Genomic DNA, 16,560 nt, shown 5'->3' with positions numbered 1-16,560 from the left:
CCCGTCTGGCGACGGGCGCTAATTTATTTTAACCTCTCGTTAATTTATCCTAGGCTAAAATCATCGGCTAAATTGCGCGTGCACGTCCTGCTTTAAAAGGCATGAAAGGTCGATAACCAAAACCAGGATTTTTTGAACGGCATTATAGTCTAAACTCAAAGAAAAAGACTCATTTTTTTCTCCGCTACGGCGGGATATGACCATGAACGCGTTATGAAGAATTCAAGACCATAATCATGTCAAAATTCATCCCTGTCGCGACTGCAACAGCATTAAAGAAACTGTCCATAGGCTGTGTAAGTAGTGATATCTTTTCTTTACCCAAATATGTGACTTTGGTGCAGCGGGCAGAGCGTAGGGCTTGCATGCAGTTAATTACAGGTTCGATTCCCTTCACTTCCGTAAGAATTGTAGTTTTAAATCGCTTTGAATAAAACCGTCTGCTAAATGACTAAATGAAAATGTAGTAATAAGAAATTCAATAAATTGAAGCAATGCAAATAAATTGTGTTTCTTTCTCTCTTCTTATCATGAAACCACCTTACCATCCACATCCACCATCCATCACTGCACAAAAACTAGACACGTTTGCAAAACTAAACGTTTGCAATGATGTAAGTTAAAGTAGGTAAAACAACTTTAGCCAATATCTCCGTAATGGAGATGGGTTATGAGCTCAAATTTCCTGGGATCAAAGAAAACGTTAGTATTCATGTGCAAACTAAAAATCACGTTTCAGGCTGAGCATGGAAGTTATTTCGGGTTTATCAACTGTACCAATGTCTCAACTGTACTAATAGGCTACCACTGTCATAGAATTATGAGTGCTTTGTTCTCTGCATCGCCGACATTGCAAAAATAAAGGCAACGACTCGCAAGAAAGTGAAGACATTCAATGTTCTACGGTGGTGGGCTATGCAATAAATGACTCGAGAAGGTCTTCTAAATGAATTATTCTTTGTCGGGTGGATCGGTAGCGCTCATACAAGAACTCATCATGATGGAAAAATTGATCTTCTTGGCGATCGCAAAGGACTTTTCCTACGCTAATCAAACTACAATATGACTCCTTGTCAATGGGATCCCTCCTTTTGGCGTGGGTGTGGCAATTTTAGCCAGCAAAACTTTGCTTAGCCTGCCCTGGAGCAGGTTAGTGCTAAGCGATTAATTACCATGGTGATTGATAAAAAGTTGCTTCCGCGAATCCGCTAAAGCGGTGTTGTCTTTCTTTAGCCTGGAATTTAGCTCGCTAAACCGCTTAGCGAGCGTCAGCGAATAGTACCCAGAAGTGTTTCTGACCGCTCATATGAGTGTGTGTGTGTGTGATCTATGCATTGTAATTTGTTTTTTGGGACTGGTCAGTGAGTTAAAGATGCAGTCTGCGATTGTGGCGGAAGGTTGTTTATATTTTTGTTCAGCCTATCAAATAACACCCCTTCCCTTCCTTGCTCCGGAAGCAACGTGTAGATTGGCTGAAATGACTTGAAAGGACTGCCAGGACTGGTGTGTATGTTTAACAAAGTGTATTGGATTAGAATTGTAGACATAACCTTTAACTGATGATGACCAGGCTGGCTGTTGTTTGTTTGGATATCTTGAAGTGTTGATTACCGCTGACTGTTAATGAGACAAGCTTCTGCTCTTCCGACTGATGTATTTGGAGATTAGGTGTTTGCTTGTGACTGCAGTCCCAGCGGCCCTGCCCTGGGACCCTGCTTCTATGATGCTGTCTGCTGTCCCTGCTGTTTGTCTGATCTGTGTTTGTGTGTGTCGGTGGGTAGATGTTTTTGATTATAGTGTTTGTATGTTTGTGGTATATAGTGTGTGTGTGTGTGTGTGTGTGTGTGTGTGTGTGTGTGTGTGTGTGTGTGTGTGTGTGTGTGTGTGTGTGTGTGTGTACACATGCGTCTACCGCTGCAGTGGCTGCGCTGCCGGCCAGCGTGGTAAGACGAGCAGCCTTTCCCCAGTACGAGGCCCCTCTCCACAGTGGCTTTGTGGGTGTAGGGTTCACGCGGGCCGCATACATTAACCTGCCACACTGAGTCATCTCGCCTTACCAGCATCCCACTAGAGCACCTCTCTCTCTCTCTCTCGCTCTCTCTCTCTCTCTCAAATTCAAAGTTTCTTTATTAGCATGACTGTTATAGGGCCAATAGTTTTCCGTTCCACTTTTGGTGAATTCCGTTTTTTTTTCTGTTTCAGCTCATTTTGTTCACCCTGAGGTAGATTGATGGCTTAAAATGAGTGAATAATACGTGCCCTTCTTAGATTGTTGTTTGCCAGCCATCAACAGACCAGAAGACTTAACATTTTTTGTTTTAAATGCGATTGGGAAGACGAGCAAATTAATGTGACTGAATGTGGCTGTGGCACGGCTGGAGCAGAGTTCAGCGCAGACGTGAAATATCCTGACTGCTTTTGTTCTTCAATTAATGTTTGTTCATCGTTGCAATCGTTGTTGTGTTTATTTGAAAGAAATTCAGTCTTACAGGGTAAAATCCATGGGTTTTTGGGCGATTTTGATGCACAAAATGATGTTTCCGTTTGAAATGTTGCAATTCCGTTTTAAATGGTCCATTCCGCGAATTCCGTCCATTTTTCGTTATCGCGGAAGACTATTGGCCCTACTGTTATTCAGTGGTAAGATTTTAGAACTGGGGTAATGTTCTGTTCTTTTGGTGTTCGATAAAACAGTTGTCCACCATACTGGAAATAAAAGCATGAATGAGCTTCTCTTGGTCTTTTTTGGACACAAAACCCTTGATTCTGGCTATATTTAAGATGATGTTTTGGTAATTTTGTTTTGATGTGGTTAGTAACAGTGAGATCTGTGCCTTTTGGAACCAAAGATTGTGGACTTTTTTGTGGAGTCAAGGTGTTTTGTCCTTATTTAATTGAAGATTTTGGCTCATCCAATTATTTATTTGCTCTGAACATTAACACAATGAGTCTATTGGGCTGTAGTCCTCTTGTGTATCTGTGTGTAATCTGCACAACTATGGGATGTTGTTTGGTATAATTTGGTCCCAAAGCGGCAGCAGCAGCATATAGATATTGAACAGAGGAGGTCCAAGAACTGATCCCAGGGGGACTCCGCATGTCATAGCCACTCTTATCAGATTCAAAACTGTCAATGGTGACAGTAACTCCGGCCTTTTAAATGAGACCTGAAACCAATTAAGGACTGCTCTGTAAAGTCCTACCCAATTTTCCAACCTGTCCAGCGATATTCTAAGATCTACAGTGTTAAATGCAGTACAGATGTAGTATAACCAAAACTGATATTTAACCTCGGTTGCAGAACTCTGGCTATAAGAGGAAGATTTTAGATAGGTCTGTAGCAGCTGATTTTAGTGACTTTGGGCACATGCCTATTTGCAGCAAATTTGCACACACACACACTCCACACCCATGCATTCACACACAATGACTCTCTCTCTATCTGTCACTGATTCCATCCCCCCCCCCACCCCCAATCGTCTGAGGCGTTTGTGGGGCTTTTGGAGGAGCTCCCAAACTTCTTTGCAGACTCTTTTGCCTAAGTCTGGGCTCACCTTGCCAGGAAGGTCTAGAAAAGCATTTGGAACATTGAATTATTTTTAGCGCTTGTACCCTCCAAACCACACAAGAGTTAATGGGTGCACGAGATGGCAGAGCTCCTGCCTGCTGTTAAAATAATAATTGGCATATAAAACAGTTGGCAAGTAACTATAACCTGTCCAGTCACTGGTCCAATCCCCTGAACTGGCTGGAAAAAAGGGGAGGAGGTGGTTGGGGGAAAATTGCACTTTCCCCAACCTCAGCATCCATCCAAGGCACCTAACCCCAAACTGCTCCTTGGGCACTTAAGCGTGCGTGCGTGCGTGCGTGCGTGCGTGCGTGCGTGCGTGCGTGCGTGCGCGTGGCAATGGATTAGTTAAAAGCCGAATCTTAATTTCCCTCAGGGGATTATTAAAGTATCTAAAAAGGGTATAAAAAAAAACCTACAACAGAACTTCTACCTTTCATGATTTAAAAAAAAAAATTGACTGATTTGTTTTTGTATAAAAGTGCAATGTGTAGTTTTGGTTTGAGTGTCACTCAGTGGACTGGTTAAAAGTGTCTTCTGTGTGATGTGTGTTTCAGAGTAAGAAAACACACATCCCGTACCGGGACAGCAAGCTGACTCGTCTGCTAAAGGATTCGCTCGGAGGGAACTGTCGCACGGTGATGATCGCTAACGTCAGCCCATGTTCTGCCTCGTATGAAGACACGCACAACACACTCAAATACGCCAATCGGGCCAAGGAGATCAAGTCTTCAGTGAGTGTGAATACACACACACACACACACACACACACACACGTGCAGGACGGGTAACTCTCTAAAAATTCAACTGGCTCAAGTATTCTGTAAGTACACACACACACACACACACACACACACTCGAGGACACCAGCCGCACAAAGAGATGAAGACTTCAGTAAGTATAAACAAACACGCTGCACTCAAGTGAACCCATTGTAGACATGTCTGTCTATCTGTCTATCTGTGTGTTTTAGGCATTTTATTGTCTGCACAGTCCTAGAAATGTGACCTCGCCTGTAAAGTTGTGAGTGCTTTGCCCACTGCAGTCTATATGCTCCGTGATGCTATTTGAGAACAACACGTTGTGTGGGGTATTGTTCTGCTGTGGAACCCTCCCTTGAACTCGCCTTAGAACCGAAGGCTACAAATAGATCTGTTCTGGTTTTGTTTTTTCCCCTCCCACTTATGTACATGAGCACACTCTCTCTCACACACACATACACACTTTGAGTCTCTCCCTCCACACGCTCCCATACACTTTTCTCTCACACCCCACACACACACACACACACACACACACACACACACACACACACAAACTCTTTCTGGGTTCAGCGGAAGGACGTGGTTGTGTGGGAGAATGCTTCCAAGGCCTGGTATTTGTTTAGATTTGCAGCTAATGGTCCATTAATGTTTTTTTTGGTTGTTGTTATATACACACACACACACAGACACATTCTGTCAAGTCTGTTCCTTTTGCTTCTCATTCAAATCTGTTATCCGCTCAAATGTCCAATACACACACACACACACACACACACACACACACACACACACACACACCCTTACCTCTTCCCTGCTTCTACCTGTTGTTGTCAAGCCAAGTAATGCCACAGCTATACTCCAAATAAATTAATGATGTTCTCTTTATATCCCCCTCTCTCTGTCTCTGTCTGCCCCCCACCTCTCTCTTTCTCTCTCTCTCATTAGCTGAAGAGAAATGTAGTCAGCCTGGACAGTCATATCAGCCAGTATGCAGTGATATGTGAGAAACAGCGTACCGAGGTAACGTGAGACGACCACGCAACCATCACACTCACCTGTCATCCACCCTCGCATGAGCCCTGTGCCACGCACAAGCGCACACACACACACACATCTATTTAGTGTTTCATTCACTTTGTGTCCTGATTTTCCTGTGTGTGTGTGTGTGTGTGTGTGTGTGTGTGTGTCTGAGGGAGGACAATTGGGCTTTGATGTTAAGTCAGACTTTTTTTGCTGCCAGATAAATCAATACGTTTAAGTCGGGTTAGAGGTACACAGTAGTACATTTCACCTCAACCTAGTTTTGGTTTGTTTTGTAAATAGCTCTCACGCAATCTATCACTGAAGGCAGCTCCTCTTGAATGCTGTCTTTGCTAATGTCAACAAATGCAAATAAGTTTGCTAGCTTTTTTCCCCTCCTTTCTTTTCACCCCCCACCCCCACTGGAGGAGAATTCAGGGTCATATCTGACAAAAGTGTGTGTGTGTGTGTGTGTGTGTGAAAGAGCGTGTGCAAACATGCTAAACGTGTGTGTGTGTGTGTGTGTGTGTGTGTGTGTTTCCTAAAGCCCCCCTATCTGCTTAGTGGCATTGCACAGATGGGCTGGGTGGCGCTGTCTTGTGTCGCTCTTCGCAGGAAATGGCCCAGCTCCACCCATTCTCCCATATTTCATGTCCAGGATGGGGATGTCCAGTGGATTGCATTGTTGTATGTGTTTATAGCTGTCTGTGTAATATATGTAAAGGTCTATGTTGGTGAAACACATTGTGTTTCTGTTAGTATGTCTGGGTGTATTTTTGTGTGTGTGTCTGGGTGTGTCTAATACATCATCAACTCTCCTGGTGTAGATCCAACAGCTAAAGCAGAAACTGATGGAGTTTGAAGGCAGAAAGCAAGAGGCTCCTCAGACCAATGGCATCTCTGCACAGCGGAAAGAGGAACTGCTAAAGTAAGGCCTGTGTGTGTGTGTGTGTGTGTGTGATAAACACAGGCAAAGTCCTGCCTGTCAGCTCTATCCTTCTTTTGTTTCAGCCTGTGGAAATTAGTGTGAAATTAACTCCATTCGGGTGATTGATGAATCATTTTGATGCACTGCACATTTTCTGCAGCGTGTTTCTTTATGAGTTGATGTTGCAGATATAAGCAGAATGTGAATAAAAGTTGTCCAGCAGATTCTGCTCATCAATAGAGTAGGATTTGCTGATGCTCACACAGCTCAGCTGTCAGCAATCTTCTGTCCAATCCCTCCACACACTCTTCTCCTCTCTTCTTCAACTCTGTCCTCTCTAAACCCCCTTCCTCTCTTCTTCTCTTCTCCTCCTCTCTCCTCACCTTTTCTCTTCAAAGATCCTCAATATGTTGCACCTTTCTACACCGTGGAACCTGTCTGTATGCCTGATGTACATCTGCCACATGTATGCCAACCTTTCTGCACGCCTGATGTACATCTGCCACATGTATGCCCACCTTTCTGCACGCCTGATGTACATCTGCCCCATGTATGCCAATATGATGGATACCTGAAGTATTTGCTTGATTCTCTGTATGAATTATCTGCCTTCCTCCCGTTTTCCACATCTGTAATGCATTCCCTGTCACTGAATGCGCGCCCCCACCCACAGTCACACACACACTCACTCACTCAAGCTAAATTTTAATCCACGCTTTCCATCTATCACTTCTGTCTCAAACACACACACACTCACACAGAGTGTTAAGCAGGAACTGGCATGTTTTGTGAACAGTGTTGAGCCGTCAGACCCGTCATGATTATCCAGTATGATACAGCTGCAGGTTCACATGGGACCAGATCTCTGCAGCTCTCCATGGCATTGGGCATGGGCATCAACCACTGTGAGCGCCATAGTGACTGTAGCTAAGTGCTCACTGGCCATTGGCATGGGCATCTACCACTGTTAGCGCCATAGTGACTGAAGCTTAGTGCTCACTGGCCATTGGCAGCAGCCACTGTTCGCGCCATAGTGACTGTAGCTTAGTGCTCACTGTCCATTGGCATGGGCATCTACCACTGTTAGCGCCATAGTGACTGAAGCTTAGTGCTCACTGGCCATTGGCAGCAGCCACTGTTCGCGCCATAGTGACTGTAGCTTAGTGCTCACTGGCCATTGGCAGCAGCCACTGTTAGCGCCATAGTGACTGTAGCTTAGTGCTCACTGGCCATTGGCATGGGCATCTACCACTGTTAGCGCCATAATGACTGAAGCTTAGTGCTCACTGGCCATTGGCAGCAGCCACTGTTCGCGCCATAGTGACTGTAGCTTAGTGCTCACTGGCCATTGGCAGCAACCACTGTTAGCGCCATAGTGACTGTAGCTTAGTGCTCACTGGCCATTGGCAGCAACCACTGTTAGCGCCATAGTGACTGAAGCTTAGTGCTCACTGGCCATGGGCATCAACCACTGTGAGCGCCATAGTGACTAAAGCTTAGTGCTCACTGGCCATTGGCAGCAACCACTGTTAGTGCCATAGTGACTGTAGCTTAGTGCTCAGTGGCCATTGGCCTGTGCGTGGGTAATTAGTGCAAGTCAAGTAAGGACAGAAAAACCTTTCAATTTCAGTGAATTGCTCTTCCTTATTGAGGATTCCAAATGGTGCTATTGGTTGGTTTGGTGTGTTGTGGTTTTTGTGTCTGCTGTGTCCTTCAGCTCTTTTCTTCTGTTTGGAATGTAATTAACGTGTGTGTGTGTGTGTGTGTGTGTGTGTGCGTGTGCGCAGGATGTCAGATTCTCTACGGTGTGTGTTTGCTAACCGCGTGACGCTGCGCCGGGAGCAGCTAGACGTGGAGCGCCAGATCAAAGAGAGCGAGCTGAGGCGGCGGCACCGCGAGGATGTCCAGCAGCAGAGCCTGTTGCTCTTTCCCGAGGACAAGGCCAAGAAGGTACACACACACACACACACCCACACCCAGAGAAAGAAAGCAAAGATCATGGTTATTAGGAAGGTATACACACACACAATACAGGACAAGGCCAAGATGGTACCCATATACACTTGCACACAAACACAGAAAGAGAGAGGGCAGAGATCAAGGTTAGGAAGGTACATACACACACATACACTACAGGACCAAGACGACACACACTGATAAAGGGTGCTGTTGTTTTCCGATTACAAGGCCAGGAAGATACACACACACACACACACACACACAGAGGGAGAGAATATCAGATATCGCAGGACATGAAGATCCAACACTATACGCACATGCATAATGTTAAGGGCAATTGACTCAAAGGTACATGCTCACGCATACACTCTCTAGGTATGTTAACTTTCATTGTCTCTCTTGTTTCTCCACACACACACACACACACACACACACACACACAGGCCACGTGCCGGTATGAGCGTAAGCTGGCCTCACTGCAAGCCCAGCGGCAGCACCTGGAGCGTCGGCGGGAGGAGGCGGAGCATCGTTTCCATGAGAACGACGGCTGGCTACACCGCGTGGAGAACAACATGAAGATGCTGGGTCAGGACGGCCGCACGCCCGAGGTACTGCTCACGCCTGCGCAACATTCTTCTCAACCAGTACAGCCACAAGGTTCTGCCAAGAACCGGAACATTCTCTTAGCCATATACCGTAAATCCTCAAACTGTGGCCAGGGTATTTTATTTACTTAGGCTGCACAGCGCACGTAGTCCGGTTATTTAACGTAGCGGAAAGTCATTGTAACTTGGAAGTCAGCAAGTATTGGTTTGCTACGCAACACCTCGAATTTTAAAGTTCTATTAGCCTGAAGAACGATTTTTTTCTTAGCGGAAATCACGCAACGGCAACCAAATCATGAAAAAGTGGTATTTTAGAGGAATGTCTTCTATCGTTTTGGCAAGTAACTATATAATAACATTCGCCTAGTAGGCTAAAACATTTCTATTTATGGCAAACAGCCTATGAAATTACTTTTGAAATGCATTACATTCATTTGTGATGTCTGCTCTTTGCTGATGGACTGATGCTGGGAGGCTTCAGAAAAAAAAGCTACCGGTACCTTATTTTACGCCCCGTCTGTATTCAGGACCCGGCCTTTATTTGTCTGTATCGACCACTCCCCCGGCTACTATCTGAAGTCCGGCCTCTAATTGAATCACAGTCTTTATTTGAAAATGTATGGTATTCATCCATTTAGTCCCCTGGTGTCTGTGTCTGTTCTAGTCTATTCGATGATCGTACTCGATGGATGTGGATGCTTGATGACATATTAAAAGAAGGTTCTGCTCAGATCCAGAAACATTCTGCTGTGTTCTAACCTTACCAGGTTAACGGTCTGGTTCTAGGTTCTGTCCACATCTGACCCGTTTGCCTCTAGCCTCCTTCAGAGACATGTCATGGTCGGCCTGCAACGCGTCGGGCAGGGGGTGTTACATGTTAGCATGTATCGGGTGTTTTTATCTAAAGAAACTAGCAGTACATGTATGTGTAGCAATCGAATCCCTGCGAGTGGAAACCATGATTCTCCCATGAGCGCCTTGCTCGACCAGTCGCTCTAGCTGTTGAGCAACACGTTGAGTATGATGCCTACAGCGCTTGAGTCAGCATGACCAGGTTGTTGTACCAGTCCTTGCTTTGGCATGGTGTTGACGAAGCCTTTAAGTGCCTGGCACAAGCCATGCTGATCAGCCATCTAACTACCACACACACACACACACACACACAGAGGGTTGTGTCGTGACTGGGTGTGTTTTCCCTCCCATTTGCTCTTCTGGTAATTAGTGCTCTCACACCCACTCCAACAGAGGGTGAGATAACAGCAGAAAAATCAATGATCTTTACTCATCCCTCAACCAACAACCCTTCTGTCAGTCTCTCTCTCTCCCACTCTCCCCCTGCCTCTCTCTCTCTCTTTTATTGCTTTTACCCTGAGTTCTCCCACTTTCTCTCTCTCCCTGCCACTCTCTCTCCTGTCTGTCTTCTAGGAAGTGGAAAAGAGTGACGCATGTCTTCGTCAAATGTTCCAGGCACTGTTGTTTCATCCTCCTCCTTCCCTCTCTCTCACTCACTCGCACACACACACACACGCGCGCACACACACACACTTGTTGCGTCAGACGAGAGTCCAGGCACCTCCGTTACCCAGAAAGCACATTCTCAGAGATGCCCCACTCTTGCCCTTCCCCAAAATAACACTGAGACCAAAGTGATGCAACACACCCTTGTTTCTGGCGGTGTGGATTGATTGGTTCTTAGTACTTACTGATCTTACTCCTGTGTCCTCTTCTGTGTGTGTGTGTGTGTGTGTGTGTGCTTGTATGTCTCTGGATGTATTTGTCTGTGTGTGTGCATGACTGGCTGTGTGTGTGGTTGGCTGTGTGTGTGTAGGAGCTTCAACAGGAGTTGCGTTGTGAGCGGCTGCAGTTGCAGGTGGAGGATCTGAAGGCCCGGATGGAACACACAAGCCAGCTGATTGGCATTCAGGACCAAGACAACAAACACACACACAAGTACGCCATCCTCATCTCTCTCTCACACACACACACACACACACACACACAGAGGGCAGCAGTCCAAATAAACACACTCAACCATTCCCAATACACACACACACACACACACACTAAATGAAGGGATGATCTCATCTCCACAAACACAAGTGCGCCACACTCAACCTTATTTCCAATAGAGACACACACACACACACACACACACACACACACACGTCCTCAGTAACGTCTTTCATCCACATCTCCATGAATTCACCCTCCATCTGTCTCTCTCTCTCTCTGATAGGCTTGTGAGTGCCCTTCTGACCGCCTACAGGAAGCAGAATGCGGCCCTACAGGAAGCAGGCGTTCCCATGGAGACGTATTCGGCGGAACAAGACGAGCTAGAGCACCTGGTGCAGAGGGAAAGGGGCGTGGTCTGGGCTGACCAGTCGGCAGAGGAGAGTGCACAGGAGGAGGTGCATACGACAGACCCCGCCTCCTGCTTACAGCCACTGCTGGCCTTCTCCCACCTCATCTCTCATCAGAACACTCCCTGCAGTGAGTACCGCTCTCCCTCTCGCACACACACACACACTCGCACACACTTTCTCCCCCTCTCTCTCTCTCTCTCTCTCTTTCCCTCTCACTCACTCACTCACTCACTCTCTCTCACACACACTTTCTCTGTTATCCCCCTCTCTTTCGAGAATACTTTTTTTCTCTCTCTCCCATACTCATCCCCCTCTTTCTAGAATACTATCTTTCTTTCTCTCTCTCTTACTCTCATTCCCCTCTTTCTAGAATACTTTCTCTCTCTCTCTCTCTCTCATACTCTCATCCCATTCCCTTTCGAGAATACTTTCTTTCTCACTCTAGTACTCTCATCCCCCCTCCCTTTCTAGACTACTTTTTTTTTCTCATAGCTCTCTCCAAACCATCTACTCCCTGTGTTTCTCCAGAATTTCTAATCAGGCTTTCTGTCCTCTCTGTCTTTGTTTCCCCTTCTTCCTGTGTGTCCTTTTCTGTCTGTTATTCTTCCTGTTTATCATTTCACCTAATCGGAACACACCCTAGGGTCTGTCTCCCCCTCGTCTGCCTCTGAATCAATCATCTCCTCCTCATCAGCACACCTTTAGCTCTGTCTGTCTATATATCTCTCTTTGTTGGGTTTATGAGACATCTGTTTAGGGTTCCCAGACTGCCTCTCTCCATGCATACCCCCCCCCCCCCCCCCCCCCCAACACACAAGCAAACACACACACACACACACACATTCTCTCTCTCTTGGAAAACTGTCACACACTCCCCCCAAATACTGATGAATACGTTCCCCAAGGACTGTTGCATACCTTTCCTAAGTATCCGTACATATTCTCCTAAATACTGTTTTTCTCGGCCAATATGGCTGTATATACTCTACCAAATGCATTTATATACACTGGCCAAATACTACTCCTTTCTCTGCCCTAACATGGCTACAAACTCACCCAAATCTGACTTCACTACCATGAAGTCATTCCCATGACTTTCTTTTGACTCATCACCCTGTGTGTGTGGGTTTGTGTGGGTGTGGGTGTGGGTGTGTGGGTGTGGGTTTGTTTGTGTGCTGGTGTGTGTGTGTTGGTGTGTGTGTGTGTTGGTGTGTGTGAGTGTTGGTGTGTGTGTGTGTGTGTGTGTGTGTCTTGGGGCATTGTTGGGCCACAAACCTCCCCTCCTCCTTGAGTGATGATTGAAGCTTATGGGATGAGTCACCTACAGCGATGGCAGTGTTTTGGTCGCTGTCAGTAATTGAAGGGGTATAATTTACAGTCCCGTGATTGGCTGAATCACCCGCTGCTGTTTAATGACTCGTTAATACATCGTGTGTGTGTGTGTGGGGGGGGGGGGGGGGGGGGGGGGGGGTGTTACTCCAGCCTAGTTGAGTGACTGAGGGGGAAGTAAATCATTGCTGTGCCTCAGGGCCTCATTGGCCATCATTTATGGTGTGTTTGTGTGTGTGTGTGTGTGTGTGTGTGTGTGTGTGTGTGTGTGTCTGCACCTGTCAAGCTCGCTTTGTCGCCGAGGGTAACACATCTGTGTGTCCCACAGGTGCAGAGAAAAAGCAGCGGCGAGTATCCATGCGCCTGAGAGCTTCTCTGACGTCCACCCAGCCGGCCACAGGTAAATACTCTCACTCTCTCATACACACATACTCACACTCTCTCTCTCTCTCTCTCTCTCTCTCTCTCTCACGCTCTCTCCCATTCTCTGGCTACCTCTTGCGCTTTTTCTCTCTCTCGATCTTCCATCCTGTCATGGCCCCTCGACAAGGGCCATCACTCAGTATGGTTTGTGTGTGTGTATGTGTGTGAGGGAGTGGGGACTCGTTCTTCACCACCATTCTAAAGCCTGTGACTGCCTCGCTGCTCCATCACAATGCTGCGTTTACCAGACATGAGCCGGCGTCACGGCACCACTCCGCCTCACCACACAACCACCTCTCATCTTTTTTTCACCCGATTCCTGTGGAGGTGTCCCTTTAAATCGCCGCCAATGATTCTCTGTCATGTCCTCAGGAAGGAGGAAGGAGAGTGCTTAGAGTCCTTCGCAGCTGTGATGCACTGTCCCATCCATTCCCACGCTAGTCCTAGAACCATCCCATTCCCACATTTGTACAGATACATCCCATTCCCACGCTAGGGGCAGCCGTGGCCTACTGGTTAGGGTTTCAGGCAGGAAACTGTAGGGTGGTCGGTTCGATCCCCGACCAGTAGGAAAAATGTAGGCGGGGGAAGTGGTAGACCACTGCTCTCCCATGCCCACATCCACGGCTGAAGTGCCCTTGAGCAAGGCACCTAACCCCCGATCACTGCTCCCCGGGCGCCGCCAAAGGCAGCTCACTGCTCCGGTTTAGTGTGTACCCTTACTTCACTGTGTGTGTGTGTGTCACACCCCTGGATGGGTTAAATGCAGAGGTGGATTTCAGAGTGTGTGTGTCTACACCACCTCTGCCATAGAGAGGACTTTCACTTCACTTCTACTTTCACTTCACTTTCACTAGTCCCAGAACCATCCCATTCCCACACTTGTACAGATCAGTCCAGACAACAGGTCAGAAGATTTGATTTCGGTGAATAAAGTTCTCATATTTTTTGTTTGTAATATTTGTGAATCCGGCACCTGGACCACACACAGCTGTAAAGCTCACTCCCATTAATACACACCTAATCTCCGATAGATGCAAACTCCGGCGCAGACCAGGCCTAGCTCTGGCCAGCTGTTGTGGAGTTGTGGCCCTTACCTGGCCCAGATTCCACCCTGGACTCTCGCCGATGGAGCGTCTCTCTGCTGAAATGCATTACCCTATGCCCGCACAGATCCCAGATTAGGGCTATCACGTTTTATTCAAAATTCGATCATTCGTTCGAAAATTAATGCTCGGACCGTAACGACCTCCGAAACATCATTCGACCACTGAGTGTGGCCTGGATGCGCCCCAGATTCAGAGCTGGGTCGGCTGGTTTCGGTCCCGTCCAGCCAGCTGCTCTCTTGTGTAGGTTATTTTTCCAGCTCCCAGAATGAGATCAGTTGGTCTCGGGCTCTGCGAAAGGAACCTAAAAGAACAGCCGTTTGGTGAATCACTGCCTGTCTAACAAAAACACACACACACACATTCGGACCGATCTGTACACATTCTGACAAAGTCATGTACACACACGGCCCCTGCATTAGGAGGCCTAGTTTAAGGGGGTGTTTGGGGGCGAGGTTCTGTGGTCGCCTGGGGAGGAGGTGGAGTGGCTCAGTGACTGAGTTATGGCCCTCTGAATGAGCCATAATGAGGTTTTCCCTGAAACAGGTGGCGAAGGGGTGATTGAAACAGACCACAGGGGGAAAACTGATGTCCGGACTGGCAGCGTGGGACTGTGAGGGGGTTAAGGCCATAGCCTCGGAGAGAGAGAGAGAGAGAAAGAGTTATAACTGTTAGACAGGAACAGGAACTGGGTCAGGATATGCGATTATGACAGGAAATGGCTCATTTAATTTAATTAGATTATCCGTGTGGTCATTGTCTTGGTGGTTTTCAGCTTGTTTTGTTTTTAGTTTTTTTTTTTTTTGTTATGTGTAGTCATGCTCAAACAAAGGAATGAAAGGCCAAAGCATTTAGCAGACCCTGCATATTGGTGTTTTTCATGCACAATGTGTGGGCTCTCCCCTAATCATTAGTCTTTCGAATACAGGAGAGATACAAGGAAAGGAGTGACATCGAGATCCTACCACACACACACACACATGCACACAAACAAATGACACCCCTCGCTCCTGAAGCAATGTGTTGATTGTCTGGGATTGTGTTTGTTTCCTATTTACAGAGCCAGAAATGCGTACGCTGAACCAACGGCTAGGCCACTGAGAAGAGCCATTTGCTGAATTTAATGTTTGCGATTTGCATTGCGGATTGTACCTCTTTAAGGTTAAACAAAGACCAAAACGCGCACGCACACACACACACACACACACACGCGCACATTGGCTCCGCATTATGTGTTGTGCAGGTGTGGTGTATATGGAGAGCTGCTAACGAGGTCGTTACCACAGTGGAATGCTGAAGGCATTAGCTCTAAGCTGCAGGGGGAGACAGGACTTCAGGGGTGGGGCACACTCCCCACTGGAGACTTGTGGTCAACATCCCCGAAGCGTGTGTGTGTGTGTGTGTGTGTGTGTGTGTGTGTGTGTGTGTGTGTGTGTGTGTGTGTTTCTTTCTCCTGGTCACGTTTGGCTATTCGACAAACACAAGGGAGCTTATCCCATTTTTTTTGTATCTTTTCTCTCTGTGAGAAATACCATTTTTGGTCTATGTATGTGTTTCTGAGAGAGAGAAAGAGAGGGTGCGAGAGTCAGTCATTTTTCTGGATGTGTGAGGGGGGGAGAGATGCGCAGACACAAAGGAGGAGAGTTAGACGAGTGTGGAGGTGCGAGAAAGCTCTGTGAGATTTTTCTTTTTCTGTATGGTGTGTTAAGCCCAGCTGTGAGTCTCTGTGACGCACGCAGGGCCGCGCATGTCCGTGCACGCGCATGTGTGTGAGCGAGAGAACGAGAGGGAGAGCGAATGAATGAATGAATGAATAAGGGGGAGGGAGGAAGAGGACTGCAGTACAGAGCCCCGCCCCACGGATGAATGGTGGTTATGAATGGAGCAGCCTCCACCCACCCCCACCCCTCCTCCCCCTCCTGCCCCACCTTTGTGACGCTGCAGTGCTGGAGGGAGGGAGGGAGGCTGGACAGACTGGCAGATGGGAGAGCGCAGGCTCACACGTGAGATGCTGTTCGGGACAGGCGCTGACAGACCAGCCCAGACACACGCCCCTCACCTCTCTTTCTCTCTGTCTCAATTTTCTCTCTCTCTCTCTCTCTCTCTCTCTCTCTCTCACACATTCTCTTTTTTTCTCTCTTCACTTATGCTCTCCGTTTCCCTCTCCATCTATTTCTTCCCCCTCTCTGTACTTATAAGCATCGTCTTTCTTTCTTTTTTCTCTCTTTCTCTCTCTAGCTTTCATTCCTTCTCTCTTTCTCGCTCTCATTCTCTTTGTGCACCTTTACTGCCGACCTTTTCACTGTCTCCAGCTGGTTGTTAGTCTGTCTATCCGATGCTCATCTCTGTCTTGCTCCTCCTCTCCCTTCACATCTTCCTTCCTCCTTCCCTTCCCTTTCCTTCCTCCTTGCCTTTCCTTTCTCCTTGGCTTTTCCGTTAGATCTGGTTTTCAACCCTCATATATACGTCTCTAGCCTTAGTCTTTTTCCTGTTCG

The 16,560-nt window shown here is 47.1% G+C and overlaps 1 protein-coding gene across 1 annotated transcript in view; it reads left to right on the top strand.

The window, feature by feature from the left end:
- Positions 1–16,560, top strand: part of kif18a (kinesin family member 18A) — a gene marked incomplete at its 3' end in the record, with an annotated part of 34,780 nt that overhangs the window by 10,802 nt on the left and 7,418 nt on the right. Inside the window, exons 7-14 of the mRNA XM_080840325.1 lie at positions 4,126–4,302; positions 5,278–5,352; positions 6,180–6,280; positions 8,068–8,230; positions 8,683–8,847; positions 10,673–10,794; positions 11,081–11,334; positions 12,865–12,936. Coding sequence (XP_080696451.1) covers positions 4,126–4,302; positions 5,278–5,352; positions 6,180–6,280; positions 8,068–8,230; positions 8,683–8,847; positions 10,673–10,794; positions 11,081–11,334; positions 12,865–12,936 — 1,129 coding nt within the window. The remainder of the gene's footprint in view (positions 1–4,125; positions 4,303–5,277; positions 5,353–6,179; positions 6,281–8,067; positions 8,231–8,682; positions 8,848–10,672; positions 10,795–11,080; positions 11,335–12,864; positions 12,937–16,560) is intronic.

The sequence above is a fragment of the Sprattus sprattus genome (genome assembly GCF_963457725.1).
Source record: "Sprattus sprattus genome assembly, chromosome: 6".
Lineage (NCBI taxonomy): Eukaryota > Metazoa > Chordata > Actinopteri > Clupeiformes > Clupeidae > Sprattus > Sprattus sprattus.
Note: the sequence above shows the minus strand (reverse complement) of the source record. Positions and strands in the feature narration are given on the sequence as shown.